This window comes from Neodiprion fabricii, chromosome 4 (genome assembly GCF_021155785.1).
Source record: "Neodiprion fabricii isolate iyNeoFabr1 chromosome 4, iyNeoFabr1.1, whole genome shotgun sequence".
Lineage (NCBI taxonomy): Eukaryota > Metazoa > Arthropoda > Insecta > Hymenoptera > Diprionidae > Neodiprion > Neodiprion fabricii.
Window position 1 is genome coordinate 18050872 of NC_060242.1, and position 18053 is coordinate 18068924.

The 18053-nt window shown below is 39.1% G+C and overlaps 2 protein-coding genes across 2 annotated transcripts in view; one reads left to right on the forward strand and one right to left on the reverse strand.

Moving 5' to 3' along the window:
* Positions 1-18053, forward strand: part of LOC124179951 — a 193093-nt gene that overhangs the window by 158795 nt on the left and 16245 nt on the right. The gene's annotated exons all lie outside the window — the stretch shown is intronic.
* Positions 9347-14419, reverse strand: LOC124179952 (glucose dehydrogenase [FAD, quinone]-like). Its single transcript, XM_046564838.1, has 7 exons — positions 14211-14419; positions 13693-13935; positions 13429-13557; positions 12800-13356; positions 12220-12682; positions 11742-12112; positions 9347-10819 (listed from the first exon to the last, which is right to left on the reverse strand). Exons 2-7 carry the CDS (start codon positions 13901-13903, stop codon positions 10721-10723), a joined length of 1830 nt encoding a protein of 609 aa, XP_046420794.1. The 5' UTR covers positions 13904-13935; positions 14211-14419; the 3' UTR covers positions 9347-10720.

Below are 18053 nucleotides of genomic sequence, written 5' to 3' on the forward strand. Positions count from 1 at the left end.
ATTATTGTTCGCTGACAACGAGTAGTTTAAATATGTTAAACCAAATTAACACTAACAATGATGAAGAAGAATACAAAAGCTACAATAGAAAAAAGTGCTTCGCGATCGAAGTATCTAAAATGGCCAAGCCGTTTGAAAAACTTCGGCAGATTAGAGATATTTTTGAATACATGGCTTAAATTTGAACGTATCGAAAAACAAGTCGACTTAGAACAATATTTTCGTAACTCATCATCAGCGATATGTTAAACATTTCGATTTGACCAGTTTTTTTTTTTTTTTCGTTATATCAGTATTTTACGATAAACAGTGGTATTTCAAACTCTTCAATTTCTGAGTTACTAGCACGAAGTATACTGAACATATTTGTTCTTCGTCAAATTCGAGGAAAGTAGTTATAAGTTTGCGGTATTTTCGTATTTTTTCTATCCTCGCGGATTTCCGTTTTTAACTTTCCGCCACTTTTTTACGGTAAGAAGAAGAAGAAGAGACGTTATTACAATTACCATAACAATTAAAAATTGTGTTTCTAGGTCTAGAGAATCACTTCCGACAATTTTTAGATAAACGGTGATGAATTTTGAAATTGAATTTTGGAAAGCAAATGAACGGATTTCGGTGATTTTCAACCAAGGCAATTTTACAGGGTAAGAAACTTGGAAAGTCTTCAATACGAAGATAAGAAAACTGGAAAAAGGAACTTTCAGATTCCATTATCTTTTTCAAAAAAGACGCGGTTACTTATGATTCGGCAAATTTCTCTACCGAAGGGCGTTTCAACAACTGTCAAAGCGACGTTTCAAATCATCGAGACAATAATGACGTGGACACTGTCATGTATATGATCCATTCGTTGTTGGTTATTCCTCTATTTCAAGAAACCTCTTGAATAAGCACACAGAGATAGCAAAGTTCGTTTTTTCGCGCTCTATTTTAGGTTGAAAAGACAAGTTTAATATTTCCATGGCGTTCCCTAGGGCGCGTCGAGGCGCTCCTGATGTAGCTCGAACATAGGAGGTGAAACTTTAATACAATTTCATTTGCATCTCGCTGACAAACCTCGAGCTTCTCCGGCAGTTCTTTACTGCTTCTGAAAGCGTACAATTTATAATCGCAACACCCTGGAAATGTTTTGTTCCATTACAAGACGAAAGTGAACCCCAACTCCGTCGGCACTCCGTCAACCACGTCTTGGGAAACTAATCAATTTTGGCGGTGAAAAGCACGTCTCGGCAACAAATTATCACTCTCTCGTCTCACGACGTGAATTTTTAAAGGCTCGGTACCAGGGGGTTTTCAGATTTAAAGTGCATGCGTCAGCATTTCTTCCCGGGCTTTTCTGTCCGCCAAAGGGTGATAAGAGGGAATGAGGAATCAAAGCCAAGGCATACGCGGGGGTAAACGAACAATCGTGCGACGAAAAATAACTGTTTTTACGTTATTCATCACTGTTCTGAAACGGCCTTCATCCCTCTATGTCTCCTGAGACGGTGCGGTAACAAAGTAAAAAAATGTGCCTACAATATGGACGAAACAAAACACTTTCCTCGACCAATTAGCCTCCGCTGGAAATGGGGAAAAATGGGGTAGTTCATGGAGAAAGGTATGCAAAACATTAGATCAACAAAAGTGCTTGAAGACATTGAGAAACACTTGCAATTGAACAAATCATTAGCTTGATATTGGTGGTTGCGTTATCGCGATGTTGAATTCCTTGAATAGAAACTTTCGAAAATTTCAAAGCATTGGGTAATTTAACTGTAAAAAAATATCCTTTTTTTTTTAATTACGAGAGATCGAATGAAAACAAACATGAAGTAAACGAAACGTCGACGAGATTTTTTTTCTTGCCAATTTTCGAAGACAATTGTATATTTGGTGAATAATTCACGGACAGGACCGACGGTGCAGCGGCGGATGATGCTTCGCATTTCGTTTCCCGGAGGAAATTAGGAAACCCGGTGCCTCCCGTTTCCAGCGACCTGCGCCAAGGCAAAGTCACAAATGTAATATTCACGGAATAATATACTCGTAGGTACGGACTTCAGTGTTTCCCGAATCACTTTGTTTTTCTCATTTGACTTTCCGATTCCACCGTACGGGAGAAATGTATCTCGTTTTCAGCTCGAAATTAAAGTACTTTAATTAAAACGACAAATTTGCGTAGTCTGCGTACCTCAGCTGTACTGTTTCTGCATGAAATGCTCTGAATATCTGTTAATTACATCTCGGAAAATAATAGGGGTATATATATATATAAATAGCGCGAATATCTCAGTGAAAAAAAGACATAGACAAATGTTTCGAACGCGGAAGTGAGACATTTAGCTCAATTCTTAGTCCAAAAATTTAAGCAATCAAAGTACTTGATAAAAATTTCACAACTCACAAGAATACGACAAAATGATCATGGTTTCGTAAGTCACAGTTTGGCTTATCTTGTTGATCAATTGACAATCGCAGGCTAAGGTACTGAAAACGGGCTGCGCGGTCAAGGTATGAACATTTTATCATTCAAGCATCGATATGGTTAAGCAAGGACGACCTGCACTGTCCGGTCTTGATAAATAAAATTTATTTCCAAACAGCTCTAACAACTCCTTGCGACGTACGTGGTCCCAGAGTTCTCTGGTAACAATGCTATCTCGGGTAAAAAAAATTGAGACGTCAACCTCTGCTTTTGTGAGCACTTAAACAGCTATCTAGTTACAACTGTATCAGGTTTTCCGCCATCCGATGGCTGGCAGATACAACGGAGGCAAAATCGAGGGTAATCAGAACCCCGTGAGCTTTGTCTGGTACGATAATTAATGCTTGTCACTGTCTCATGTGCATGTATAATGCATTACGATACTACTTCTGCAGCAACGCTAGTCAAGAAGGACAAATTGACTGGGAAGAGAAACTATTAGATCTTATCAAGGGGTCAATTTTTCATTGCACACGAACACCGCAGTCATAAACGGATAGATACGTGGAAATGTCAAATCGCCAAACACTTGGATTTACTCTTACTTTTTATACGTTACTTGTTCTCAAATCCAGCATACTAATGCGGATTAAAATGAGTTTCAGATGCTCACTTATAATCACGAATGTCAAAATCCAGCGGCGAAATTTAAAAAAATTATTTTTGTTACTTATAATTATCGAAAATTTGTATTGCTAACGCATACTTTACGAATCTTTTTATTCCTTCTGTTATAAGCGCAAAGAGAGATTTTGTCGCTTGAATTTCAAAAATTTCTATTCCCACCACGGGAAACCACCGTTAATGGAACTTTCCTTTTTTTTCGTTTACTTTTTTAGCTTAAAACTCATTTACTCCATTAACTGACATCAGACAATATCTAATGACGGTGATTCTGTTTACCCGTGATACAAGAGCCATAGTCTGTTCGCGTACTCTTCATCGCCATGGTAATCGTATAGGCGGTTCTCGAAGGATGAGGACAAGAACTGGGCTAAGGTATAACAAATACCATATTTCACGTCATAACAAGTACCATTTATCTAAAAATCATTCGATACTACGAACCAGGTGATTCCCAGATCTACAATAGCCTCGTTCCCCATCAGATTCTTCAACCAGACACACACAACACCCTATAAAAAATGCACGTGACGTGGATCGTCTGTTATCCTTTTTCTCAAAATATTACACATAACCTTCAATCTTTTCACCATTAGGTCAGACCAGGAAAATACAAGATCAGCAAGGTTCTGTAAAGGCGGATAAGTTTCATGTCGAATCAGCGAGCATTTCATCTTTCCAAAAAAAAGTCTTAACCATTGACACAGTGTGACAAATTTCCATTTCACGATGTTTTCTTAAGCTCAAGCGGGAGTTCTCAAAAATGGAACGAATTTTTGGATCAAATTAACTGTTTTCTGCCTATAACTCACGTAAATTTAAAATATTTTTGCTCCATCCTTCAAAATGAATATACGCAGAATCGCCATAAGCGATGGAAAAATATTACAAATTAAGTTCGGAACAACTTTTAACCCGATTAATTGAGAGGAAAGAATCAGCGGCGACACTTGCCAGAGTTGCCTGGGCCATCACCTTTGGGTGATCGCGATCTCGGAAGTGATAACAACTCCCCGTACTCAGAGGTCCAGCCCACGTAACTCGATTCCCAGAACGTCATTGGTTTAGAAATTTTAATAACGTGACCACCGATAGGCCGAAGACCTACGCATGTGCGGAGAAATGTCATCAGCATAGCGCGACAGGCACTCTGGTGACACTCTCGCCCTCCTCTCGAAGAGTAGGGTGGACTTGCCTTGTCGTTCGACGCATGCGTCCTGTGGAGAGAAACGGAGGAGACAACGTTCAAGGGTCAGTTTGCACTTGCAGATGTTTGAGAAGAAGGCTTAGACCGCTGGGCTGCATTTCCATCAGAAAGCAGACACCGCCAAGATAATACAAAATGCAGCGTTTTCATAGCTTGAATAAATCCTGCAGGCAGGATTTAGGAGACAGCGAGAAAACTAAGAGAGCGACCCGCGGGTGACCCGGGAGCTCCTCTCTTCCAAGGATCGATACGAACGGCGCGCGCTGTGTTCTCTTCTGCCATTGGTCATTCCACAAAGCTAGACCTTCCCGGTTCCTATTTATGCTCGTGTGCACCTGGAAGTTGCCTCCTCTATACATGTACATCCTGCACCTTTTGCTGCCTTTCAGAGATCTTAGCATCTCGCCGTTGTCGAGCTCATTGTCAGACGCCTCAATCAACGCCAGAGCTGATTTTGGGAACTGTCCAGAACTTCTCCTGATCGCAGTATGGATTTATGTCCACGAAACGACTGACTGTGTCACAGGGAAGAATTCTACATGAAAGATGAGTTTTATGGCTCGGCTAATCGCATTCTTAATCAGTGTTGTACAACCGTTGCATTGTCCTCAATTTCTTGAAAAGTCACGCGGTACAAAAGATCCCACGATGACTGTCAACGCATAGACGACGACGAGGCTGAAGTCTCGTTGTAACGTGGACGGAAGTGACTGCTGAATATGGATGAGTCGAGCATCGGACACACTCTCATGCTCACGTCGGGGACATAATTGCCTTAATTAACGCTAATATGTTAAATCGCGGATGGTTTCCTTCTTCCATCACCTCACTAACGCTCGCTCAAGGTATCCGAACCTCTTATTCTAATAATGGATGCAAGAGAACAAGAGCGGCAACTCTTGGCATGATCATTAATAATCGCAGGAGTATCGATGCTAGGAGTAATTTTGTCTTCAGCTTTACGAATGTGACCTGAATTTTCAAATCATGATAATATATTGATTGAGTAATCTTTTCTACGATTGAACTTTGAGGTGTGAACAGCTTAATTTCTTATTCTATAGCGTGTCTTCGGAATGATTATTAAAAAAATGAGGGCATAAATTTTGAGGTAGTTTCCTAGAATATGAGGCCTGAAAAAAAAACCCACTACTGAAGAATAACGGTCAGTGACGCACTCGATGTAAAGTGAAATGATGATTGCCGTAGCCACTGTTTTCTAAACATTACATACCTCATTTCTCTACAGAATTGTCATTTCTTTCACATTGCAGTTCAATGTATCAAACATACTTGTTACAGCGATCTGTACGGTATTACAATATTTTTCGCATAAGGAATGTAGTCTTTTACGAAACCGCCGTATACGGAGCGATGAACTAAAACTTTTACATCGTTTTTCATAATCTAGTTCTTTTTGCAAGGTGTATAAAAGTACTCGTTGTTCAGTTGTAACACGTTTGCTAATAGTCCCGTAACACTCTATACAAACCAAATTACCATTATTACCCTATAAGAAATAAGTCTCCTTCAAAATGTTGTAGGTGGGGCAGTGCCTTAATAATTTTGTAGCATTACCTACTTCGGGAAAACTTGAAGCAGTTTGTGTAGTGGGAAGGGATTCCAGCATTGTAAAAATGTGATCGTTAGTTCATAATATGTCGTTTGCAGTATCGTAGAAATTAGTATATTACATGTATTTCCAGCGATCACGGTATTACATGGCATTTTTCACTTCAAAATTTGACGAAGAAATCCTACAAACTTTTCTCTGTGCACGTTGCAAAATGGAGATACATAAATTCATGAGCAAGCAACAACCAGTGACGCCATGCTAGCTTCCGTGCAGCGGAGAACGGCAATCGTATTCATGAACCGACACGGTAATTAGGGACACTAGCTCACCTTACAACCGGAAGTCCCCTTCAGAATCCTCCCTCGGCAAGAATATTGCCGGAAATACTTATGAATTTCATTTGTTTCGTATAAAGGAATAGTATCAAATGTTTCAGTCTTAAAGTCGTTTATGACGCTTCGTTACTTCGCATGGCTGTAACGGCAGATTTCTCTTAGGCTGGGTATAACGAAAAATTAATTGTTCAGCGATTCTCCGGATTTACATTTAGCCGCTCATTCGTTGTTGTATGATGTCGACGAAAAATAATGTATGTACCTGAAGTCCGATTTATCGGAGCCGATAAAAAATTCAATTAGCTGCTACTACTGAGATTCGACGATAAATTTTTGAATGGTGAATGAATTTTGGGTGGTTACCTGAGCGAACGAAATTTGTTGTAATGACTGAGGCGTTGATACGTTTGTTTATCATTGTTCCAAGCTTGATGTACCGAAATTACAAGTACGTGATAAAACATACAAATAGAAGTGAATACAGGACTCGTCTTTGCCAACTCCATCGGCAACCACTAAAGAAAACGTACGCGATTAGAAACGAAGTGAATGCCAAGTCCTTACGCAAAAGTACGTCCTAAGTCTAACAATCATTTGGTAACTTTGTCGTGGTATGAAGATGTAACTGACTCAACTCTACCGAAACATCTTCAAATTTTAATTCGTTTATTGGTGCCGTTGTTGATAAAAGACTGCTTACAGAACAACGACGCTTGTTACGGTTTGGAAACCCCCAGTCGACACTGTCAACCATTTGACACGAGCCAGAGACTGAAATCAATCTCGATGCAAATCCAACGCGAATTGAGAACTCGCCTTTTCATTCTTTTGATGTATTGTAGTTTTATTTTCTGCGAAAGTCTGCTTGGGATTGGCTGACTTTCAGACAGCTTCTGAATGAGTGACCCCGATTTGAACCTCACTAGGAAGCTCGTGATCAGGTGACGTGAAGTCAAACTTTATTGGCTGGTATTTACACCTTACTTTCCTCGTTATCGAATTTTCATCATGCTTGCACATCAGTGAATGTAAATTAATATATTTCACAAAATTTCGTTGTATACGATAGTGACTAAAAATTCTTATATTGCGTCGTGTTAACTTAATTTTACTGAATTTGCTTTATTCTAAACTCCGTGACTCCAATTCTTTTGAACTTCTAGTTCATACCAGGTTTCATTGGATATCAGTTAAATATCTCAACATTATTTGAATTTGAAATTTACCCTTGACAAATAAATAATGATTCTCTCAGAGCTCATGAATCCAATGAATTGAAACTGTATTAGATTAAATTCTTCCCTATCTAGCGATCGGATTTAAGCAAGCTCAAACAGTTGCTTAAATTTTGTTCAGATCGCACACGAAGTGATTTTGTCACATTAGTTAATAGTCTTGGATCAAATAATAATTCAACTAGAAAGAGTGCAGCAATCTTGTCCGAATCCTCGACGTTTGCTCGGATAAAAGAATGATACGTGTAGGAATATTAAGTGATCAAGCAAAGGTTTATTATCGATAGTGAAGCACCCAGTCACTTCGTATGAAAATTTGACAGTAGTGAAGGATCAAATCTTAAACAGGTGTATTCAGTAATTTAGATGTGTCAGTTCTGCCCTAATTATGACAAATCGATTCACATGCAAGTAGTACGATAAAAATATAGCATGATTAAAAAAAAAAAAAAAAATAATGCATCAAAATAACTTTACAACAATCAGGCAAATTGATTGCAATGGGATTTCTTGGTCTAGATGGTCACGTGGGTTGGTTGTCTTCTCTGGAGCTCGGCGAACGATCTTTTCGTTCCGGCGCGTACTTCTCACATGGTACGCTGGTTGCCTTATCCCAGGCGTCTGGTAATCGGCTGCTTTCGATTGGATTTCTCTATCGATAGTGGTCTTTGCTTGACGGTACTTCCAGTAATTGAATTGGCTTGGGTACGGATGAAAAGTACCATAAAAAAGTATTATTTTTATCGCTTGTTTTGTTTAAAGTGGTGCAATACTCAACTACGTTTGGGAATCCATGACAACGGTGGGAAAGGTGTACCACCAATATGTGAAAAGCTTCATTGATGCTTCCACACATTTAGTATTGGTACAGACTGGGCCGTGCCAAAATGACCTAAAGCCGTGGGAATCAGTCGAGGGTGAAATCAGTGGATCGGCTGATATACCATTGGCGTTCATTCCAAATCGGCTCTAATTGAACCGTGTTTAATATAGACCACTCGAATAATCGTGTTCACACAGTACGACTGGAGCTTACAGTAATTGCTATCACCGGAAAATATATGCATACGAATCACCTGGCGTACAATTCGCCAAATAACCCAGTTGTTATCCGAGCGATCCAGCTCGTTAACGGTGAAGTCGACGGAGTACATAACACAGTCATGAAAGTTCTCCTCCACTCCAAGCAGATACTTAATGATTTTGACCCACTTTGACTCGAGGTGCTCTTAGGGCCAGGAGCACGATTTTGGGTGACCGTATAGCTCCTACAGAGATAACAACTTCGCGGGATGCAAAAAATGTTTGGCCCTTGTCATTCTAAAGCAAACTGATTTGCCGGTTACAAATAACAATCACAGGTGGAGATTGTATACTCGCGAATATCAACATCGATCGCAAGTTATACTCTTGGGTAGAGGTGCCAGAGTATACAATTTCAGTTTTCTGTTCGCCGCAGATTTCCCGCGTATATATTTCATATTATGTCGATATTTGTTCATGTGCGGTTAAGACTTCGGTAAGTAAACAAGCTAAACAAGCACAACAGTTTTATATTTTAACAGCCTGCAGGTGTTGTGAGACGGGTTGGGTCTGACTTTTAGTTGTGTACGAAAACGTTTACTCGTCACATAATTTGTATGCAAGGAAAATGGTATTATGCACGATTACTCCAAATGCATACTGAATTTTTCTCTCTTGGTTAGGCGCTTATCGAGAGGAAAAGACCTTTCGTAATAAAAGGGTGCCATTTACCTTTCGTTGATTTTGGTTATTCAGACTGTGGGCGGTTCTGCGTGTTCGGCGGGAAATTAGAGAATGTCTTTTTGTGAACTTAATTAGGATCGGTTGCGAATTAATTAGTTGTGGAGACAGAGTTTAGAAGAAAATAACAAAATGTTCAATAAATTAAAATGATTATGTTTGGAACACAATAACAAAAGGTTAATTCAAATATTTGGTTCAACATAAAAATTTTAATGGAACGAGCTTTAAAAGAAATAATAAAGCTTCGCAAGAACTGAATGTGACGTTGGAAGAAATAGCGCAAGACAAAATTCTACCAAATTACAGGTTTAACTTTGCTGAACAAATGCGGAGAAAATTTTGAAAAACTGTTCTAATCGCATGCAAAAACTGAAGTGACTCGTTAGAAGGATCTTTTTCAAGTTGAAGTGTCTTATTGAACCAAGTTTCCTCTAAAGTTTGGGAAAATTTGACGAACTCCCTGATTGACTCCCCGCAATTTCCGTCGAGCCGGACCAATGAAGAAGTAAAAGCGTTTTGCGCCTTTTAATTTGTTCATTCATTTCGACCCCCTGGGCCCAGGGTAGTGGGACAGTTATGCCCGCTACCACTCTTTCCACGGGTATACGTAAGAATCCTCTCTTGCCTTTTGTTTATACTTATTCTATGATGTGCCTACCCACCCAAGACAAATATCTCTTCATAAGTGATTTATTGCATGCATGTGCACGTCAGATGTTATATCCTAAAAAATAACTTCCGGTATTTTCAGGTATTTATTTAATATTTGGTAAATATTTAAAAGATCCCTCTGACGCATGCATAGAAGGCGGTTTACGTAGGTTATCAATAAGATGACTTCGTTTTACAGTGAAGGAAGGATAACGGACAAAGCGCGCAAGCGGTTTGAAGTAGAGATAATCAAAAAAATTTCCGCAAACGGATAAAGAAAATGAAACATTGCATAAAATAAAGACAAAGTATGGAACAATTCCGAATAAACTGTAGAGTATAATCAATATCTAGGGGCGGTGGGCTTTTTTTACGGTAATTTTATCACGGTAAGAAGTTGTAGTTACAAGAATTGCGGTAACGCGAGCAAGAAAAGTGTGCCAGTCCCCAAAGTAGTGAATATCAGAGCAAATGCAATAGTAATTTTTATTCGTAAAGATCTCAGGAACAACGTGTTTCTGTCGAATTATTTCGTTGAAGTTATGCAGCACAGCTTTTGTAATTTGGCGACGATAATTATTTTACGCCTGTGATAATTGTTCAAATATTAAAATTGAGATTTCTAACGAATTGAATAAGCCAAAGTTGAGAGATTCGTATTTCATTCACTCTCGTCAAAGTTATTGCCGTGGTTTATTTTTATTTTTTAGCACAATTCCAACGTGAACTTGCGGCAAATGCAAGAGATTTTATTAAGATCGAAGTGGGGCTGGTTTAAAAATGTCTAAATCAAGCTATTTTCATTGGGTCACATTCGTTTTTGCTTCACATTTGGTACCGCTACGGACAAGTTTCCTACGAAGAATAGATTTCACTTTTCCAATCTTTCTTGATGAGGTCAGCGGCATGCTCTCCAATCATGACGCAAGTTGCTTGAGTATTTGCGGTGGGCACCTATAAAAACATGTATATCATGCACTGTTACTCCTGCTTATGTAATGATCTTCTTGCCACACATGTGTTGTAATAGTTATTTATGCTACTTATCCCACACGTAGAATACAATATTTTTTACAAAAACTGATCTGGAAGTCGGATTTCAGAGGAATATAATAATTTTAAAACTTAAATTACTATAGCGGCATCAGATGGCGTTTGAGTAGTTTCTAGTAAAGTGAAAAAGATAGAGTGAGTTTAATACAGACTGTACTCGTGTGGTTATATTTCTATAGTAGTATAGTTTAGGCGGAATCTGTGCAGTTATCTGATATTTAACCAAATATGTGCGTTTATGAAACATATATAGGCAAGTATGCGATTATTGTGTATTTCGGAGATGACATACAGCGCTCGAAAAGTCAACTTCCAGAGCAGGTGTTGTAAAACGTTAATTTTCCACACCATATAAATCACCGCGCACCGTTACGCACGCGCATTACGTCGTATAGAATGATGTGCGCCATTGCAGATGCGCACTAAAAAGCACTGCGCACAGCTACACATAAGCACTTGAAGCAAACTGAGTGAGGCTAGTTCTGATACACAGCTGACGCTGCAGACAATTATAAGCACGTGTTACGGGCACCAAAACTGGTTTTCAACGCGTTCATGATGAAAAATACTGTATGCAAGTAGTGACGAAACCAGGAAATGGAGATTCGAGTGCGAGCTCTGCATTTTTCTCCGTTTCGCCTCCGATTTGTGCTCGCGTGCAGACTCATCACTATTCCCTAGTTCTCGTCACTTGTTGCATAAAGTGCTATCATCCAGAACAAGCAGATAGAGTTCACTATTTAGGTTTCTATTTCGCCTATCATTTCTTTGCAAAGACAAAGTTCACGCATCACACCACGAATTAAATCATTTCGGCAATTACCTGAGGCATGATGGATGCGTCTGCAACGCGTAGTCCCTCTATTCCGTAAACTCGTAGCCGAGGATCGACAACTGCAAGTGGGTCTGATGGGGGACCCATTTTGCAGGTGCCTGAATTATGATTTGCCCCATGTGCCAAGTAATGAACGGCACACTCCCAGTAATTTGCACTTGGAAAAGTGTATTTGGAGCATTCCTCAACAAGTGGTGTGATCAAGGTCATGTTATAGGCTTTCGCGGCCGTTGTTTCAGTAATTTTCAGAGCAGTTTCGATGGCTTTTACAATACCAGCAACGTCAGCAGGGTTGTTTAAATAGTTTCCCCAGATAGAAGGATATTCAAGTGGAGCACTTGAAGCCAGACTGATTTGCCCTGTGAAAGAAAACAACTGCAGTTGCTTGATGGCCTCCATATAGTCTTCAATTCCTTAATTATAGGTAGGAGAATTATATTGCTTGAATCGAAAGCTTCAGACATACCTCTGCTTCTGGGGTAATAGTACCCTGCCAAAAGCACAATTTGGCGGTTACCATCGCTTTGAAGGGCGCCGATTTCACCAGGCGCGCAAGCGGCCTGATAACCGTCGAAGATTATCTGCATGTCTGGAAGGTCGGGCGTTGTGATTTTGGATGGTAAAAAACCCACCACCTGAGCTGTTCCAATGCTAGACAAGGGTCCAGTCCGGAAACCTAGATATTCAGCAAGAGCGGCCCAGTTGTTGTCGTAGACATCAGGCTCATTGATGGTGAATGTAAGCGGCACTGAAAGATGGTCATGGAAATTCTTGCCAACGCCGTCTAAATCTTTGACCACGTCAATTCCCTGCGATTTCAAATCTTCCTGTGGCCCAACTCCAGAGAGGAGTAGAATGTGGGGAGACCGAATATTACCTGCGGAGATGATGACTTCCTTGGTTGAGCGTATCGTATGGAATTTGCCGTCCTGCGGACAATTCATCGGAATCAGTTCATTCGTCAATAGCATTTGAAATAAAAAAATCATACGTGGTCACATTAATTAATTTTTACTCCCTAGCTTGATGGCTTATCGTTGATTTACTTTGTAATATTGAACGCCAACTGCTTTTCCATTTTCGATTATGACCCTCGTGCAGATGGAGTTTAAAGTGATGTGAAGATTACTACGGTGTCTGATTGGCCGCAGATACGCAGCGGCGCTGCTGCGTCTGGCACCGTTGTGCACCGTTCCTTGAATTACAGCAAAGCCATGGTTATCTTTTCCGTTGAGGTCGTTGTTGTAGCCAAAACCTGCTTCTTTGGCTGCAGTGAGTAGTACATTAACGAAAGGTGGTTGGTAAGGAAATCTTTCGACAAAAAGTGGCCCATCCGTGCCGTGATACTCTCGACCAACACTATCGATGTCACCGTTATTCTCGGATTTCTTAAAAAACGGTAAGACTTCTTTCCATGACCATCCCTCGTTACCCATTTCAGCCCATTGATCGAATATGAACGGGCTGCCGCGCACGTATATCATTGCATTGTGCACCATGTTTCCACCTAGTGCTCTCACAGATTGAATCGCACAGGAGTTGTTCAAGTCAAGACAGGCGTAGCTCTCGTTTGTTGTCTGGTATCCCCAATCGATAGGTGATTCTACCAAACAAAGCTCTCACGAATTACTTGAAATTTTTCAGACAGTATTTCTATATTTGCCTGTACACCTACGGATCATCGTGTTGTGAAAACCAGGGACAGATGCACCAGGTGGCTCATCAGGGCCAGCCTCAACAAGGATAACTTTCCAGGATGGATTTTCACTCAGTCTTGCAGCCACGACAGAGCCGGTTGCACCACCTATAAATAAAAGAACTGAGGTTTATTTTGCAATTGTACTTGGTTCCCTCATCTTGTTCATTGACTCCGGTAACGTTCACGCGTACCGAAATCTCTCCTCCAAGTATAAATCGTTTATTTCATAAAGTAACTCACCACCGACTACGATGAAGTCGTACTCGGGATCTGGTGTTTGGATAGGCGTGATGCGCTCGCACGTTTGAGCTATGTTTTGCTTTTTGTATATGAAGGCGTCAAGAATCGACATAAAATAATAGTATAATGTGACGTTATTGCACAAGCTTGTCAAGCTTGGTCCTAGTTGGCCTACATTGCAAGTTCCCGATGCGGCGTGGCTGTGCTCCATTTCTCTTGCGGACGAGTCGGGTTGAAAGTTAACTAGGGTTGGCAAGGACAATAATGAGTAGTATAATTTACAATTGTCGGACTGCACGAAAATCTAACTATAATTGCAGTATCACCAAATGTTTCTAGTGAAATGAATTGTGTTTGAAAGATGGAACAACAAACAGATCATTGTCAGTTTCATATGGTCAACAGATGTGGCCTTTTGGCTGGTAAAACTCAATGCCTTGCTTGGCCCTTTCTCTAAAATCTTAATTTATAAATAATTTGTACAACCCGCGTGAATTTTAGTTTATTTCCATAATTACCTTGTGTCTTATATTCATGCAAACGAGATTTTCGCCGCAATCACTGTATTTTTGGACAACTGTTTCAATCCTCAGACTGAACAAGTTTGCCACCTCAACCACTTGCGATTACTCTTAACGTTAAGATTCGAGAATTGCAAACTATTCTCACAATTTGTGTTGGTAAAACTCTTTCAGAGTTTTAATGTATGAGGATATCAAATATTTTACTGTCACTTATTGGAATGTGCCGACGTTTTATATACCTCGGAACTTACGAAACAACGGGGGGCGTACTGTTATTCATAAACATTTATACGACTTGGCAAAGAATAACTCCATTGGCCAAGAGTATAATACAAACATTGTAATGCTATCAGTCTGATACTACCACGCCGATAACTGAATCGTATACACGATGGAGCAACCTCAACTCAAACCGAATATACCCGACGCAAATCGGAGCGATCGCCGAGAGGACCACTAGGACCGCAGGCAATGACAACGCGACGTGACGCCGAAGACGTACGAACGACAACGAAGATAGTCGAATGGAACGAACGACACTCCATAACCGCTCGTAACCAGTCCGAATTCGGTATAAATAGAGGTGCTTCGCGGGTGTGTTGCCAGTAGGCAGTAAAGCACTTCGCTGAGTCAATGATCGGTATTAGGTTCGTTAGGAAGATTTAAAGTTTCAGATTGGATTCAAATTTTTCAGATGGATTAGCGCTAGATTTAGTCTTCGCCGAATTTGAACTCAACATCTTTGCATGGGGCATTAGATTCAAATAGGAGCAGTATCTAGGAATACTGTAAAACTTTATTTTATATTAATTTTTGTACGATTATATCGAGTAGTTGATTAATTTTCTTTATCTTCTTCGCTACTTTATTTGACCATTGAAATTATAAATTAAATGACTCTGTTTCTTTAACCGGGAACATCATAGCTTCAATTGCACTATTGCATTTCGTCGATCAACGTAGGATGATTCTTTAAAGTGAACGGCTCTGTCCTCATAAATTCCGAGTCCGAAAACGATATTGGGGTATCTCAAATCTGACACACAGTCATGGCTTAAAAACCTCTTTTCTGAGGGTAATCGTTGCATTCCAAATTAATAGCAGATATTTGCATGTCAGGTGTCTTATCTGGTTGAATGAGGGAAGCGGATCTGGCTTCAAAACCCCAAGTTCGCAACTAGCGATAGGGAAACACTGACAAAAAGCCCGTGTTTTCAAAAATTGCAACTCTGGCTTCAAAAACCTGAGTAAGCGAAACTTCTAGCTCACAGCACAGGGTGTTTTGGGTCGGCGAGATCGATCCAGACTTTCACTTATAAGAGGAGGCCGTATTTCTTTGATCAATCACTAATTGCCAGTTTTATTAAAAGCGGTAAAACTACCCACAATAACGCACGATTATTCATACGAGCAAATAAAGGCTCTTGAAAATCGTACACGTTACAACATATAGTTTACATTTCTGACGGAGATGACTGAGGTGGAGAAGTACAAACAAAAAAAATCCTTCCAGAATATCCAAAGTTGGTTTTTGTTCTTCTTTAAAGTATAGGTTGTCTTTGCTAAAGATGAGAAGTATATAATATATGTTTGTATCAAATATATTGCAAGTTCAAAAGAAATTTTGTCAAGTTACCATCCAATTCTCTTTTTAAGATTGTCACATCTTTGTATTACATATTTTTTTCCAAACTCATCTTCTCGAATAATTTTTCTCTATATATGTATAACCAGCCATATTTATATGCAAATAACATTACATCAACATTTGTCGATGTCTTCGGAACAATATTATGAGCTGCAAGAAAACATCAATGTAGAACGTGATTGCGGGACAAGTTATGATACGTATGGCCGTCTATTACCTTTACAGCTCAGATGAAATTTATATGTTCATAAACTCATGAAATAATGCTTGTTATGCGGTATTTTATAATTTTTCAAGGCTTATTTGACGGATGGAGATTGTCGAGTTGACGGATAGAAAGCAAAAGAAAGTCTTGCTATTTTTACTATAGCATATCAAGTGGTATATTTCCAGTATGATGAATGATTATTATTATATATATAACCATTTGTTGACTAATAAATTGATTAATAATAGCTGATAAACGTTTCAGTTGATGGTATGATAATTTTCCGGAAGTTTGGTACATAAGATAAATAATTTGTACTTTCTTCCGCATCTTCCTGCCTTGTCCCGTACATGGAAAAACATTACAAACAATATGGCACCAAATTTCTTTAGTTCTAATACCTCATCATATAAAATTCTATATACATACACCATTGCCAGAATTTATAAATAATAAGTAAATCAAATCTGAGATCTAACCAGTCTTGGTATTTGATATCCTGCGACTAATGATGGTCACGGGTTGACTATGTAGGTACTTTATCCGTAAGCGTTGGTAAGCATCCGTGAACAGCTGATCCGTCCGCGACTCATGGGGCGGTGAATGATGGATCGCCATAACGGCCAGGCTTCGATCAACGTATGCCTTAAGTACATGTACGTATGGATACCTCTCCACAACTTCCCACCAATCACAATACCGGTGTCTTTGAGAAAATAAGTCGAACTCGTTGATCGACGATCTCGGTATTCGTTAACGGTGACGCCATAAAAGATTTCTTTCAGTCAAATTTTATTTTTAACTCTGATTTATTCAATTTGGAACCACATCTTTTCAAGTTTCTGGAGTTAAGTAATGGGAATGACACAGTAAATTGTATTTCATCTATTTTTTACGAATGGAAGCCGAGTTGCAAATATTGGCTAAAGTTCTGCGATACTATTCGAAATGACATATAACGTCGACTTTGCAACTGTGAGGAAATTGGGAAAAGAGGTTTTGGTTCTTATATTTGATTGAATCTGATCAGTGAACCTATATTCATATGTACGAGTATAGTGTACTTTACAGTAGACTTGAGTATGACTTGAGAGATTCAAACTTTGCATACGCTTAATGACATCAGTGAACATTATTTCTAGAATCGTTGTTCTAAAACTCAACCAAATGCATTCACTGATGAAGATGCCAAAATTTCCAAGACATAAGTACAATTATTTAAAGTACCTTTTTACAAAGTTACAAAGATGGTTGCAATTCGCCAAAAGTGATTGAACTTCAAAGAAGAAGAGACCGTGGCTGAGTAAGAACGACCTCCACGTCAATCGGTCTGATATTTAAACTGTGAGTTATGTCTGATAAGTATCAAGTCAATCCCAAATATAACTCTAAAACTTTTCTTGATGAAGAGCTAGCAAATGAAATGTTCTTTTTTGGTTCTTATTTGTTTTTCCTGATCCAGTAGATCAATGTTTCAAAACAGAATACAGTTTAATAAAGTATTTGGGACAAACCAAGAAAAAAATTGGTAATCAAATCCCACACGTGTGAGTACGTTAAAAATAATTTCAATCAATGTCATTTCTTTATGAGTGATGGAAAAGAAGCAGCTGAAGTAATTATTTCACATGCAATTCTAACGTATCTTTACAATTTTTTTTTTTTAAGTTCATCGAACAAGTACAAGTAACGATAGTGAAAACGTATGGTATTTCAAAATTCGTAATATCTCCATCATAAAGTCGTACGAAGCAAATGTACTGATTGTGAGACATCCCACTGTTAGAAAAATGACCATAGTCCTGATGAAAAAAATCAAGAGTATGATGGATTTGAAAAAAAAATGTAATTATCATTTGTTTTAATTCGTTGAAATTCGGATAACTACTGAATAAGTGTGATCTAATTTTTTGACTACGATCTATTTCTTCCCTCAGATAAGAAAAAAAATCTGCTGTGAAAATACGTTCGAATCGCGTGT

Excerpts from the sequence above, each read along its gene's own strand:
- LOC124179952 (XM_046564838.1), bottom strand. The coding sequence starts at position 13,903 with ATGGAGCACAGCCACGCCGCATCGGGAACTTGCAATGTAGGCCAACTA. Across the intron at positions 13,558-13,692 it reads CGACTTCATCGTAGTCGGTG|GTGGTGCAACCGGCTCTGTC; the intron begins GTGAGTTACTTT and ends TTTTATTTATAG. Across the intron at positions 12,683-12,799 it reads TTGGCGTTCAATATTACAAA|GACGGCAAATTCCATACGAT; the intron begins GTAAATCAACGA and ends AATTGTCCGCAG.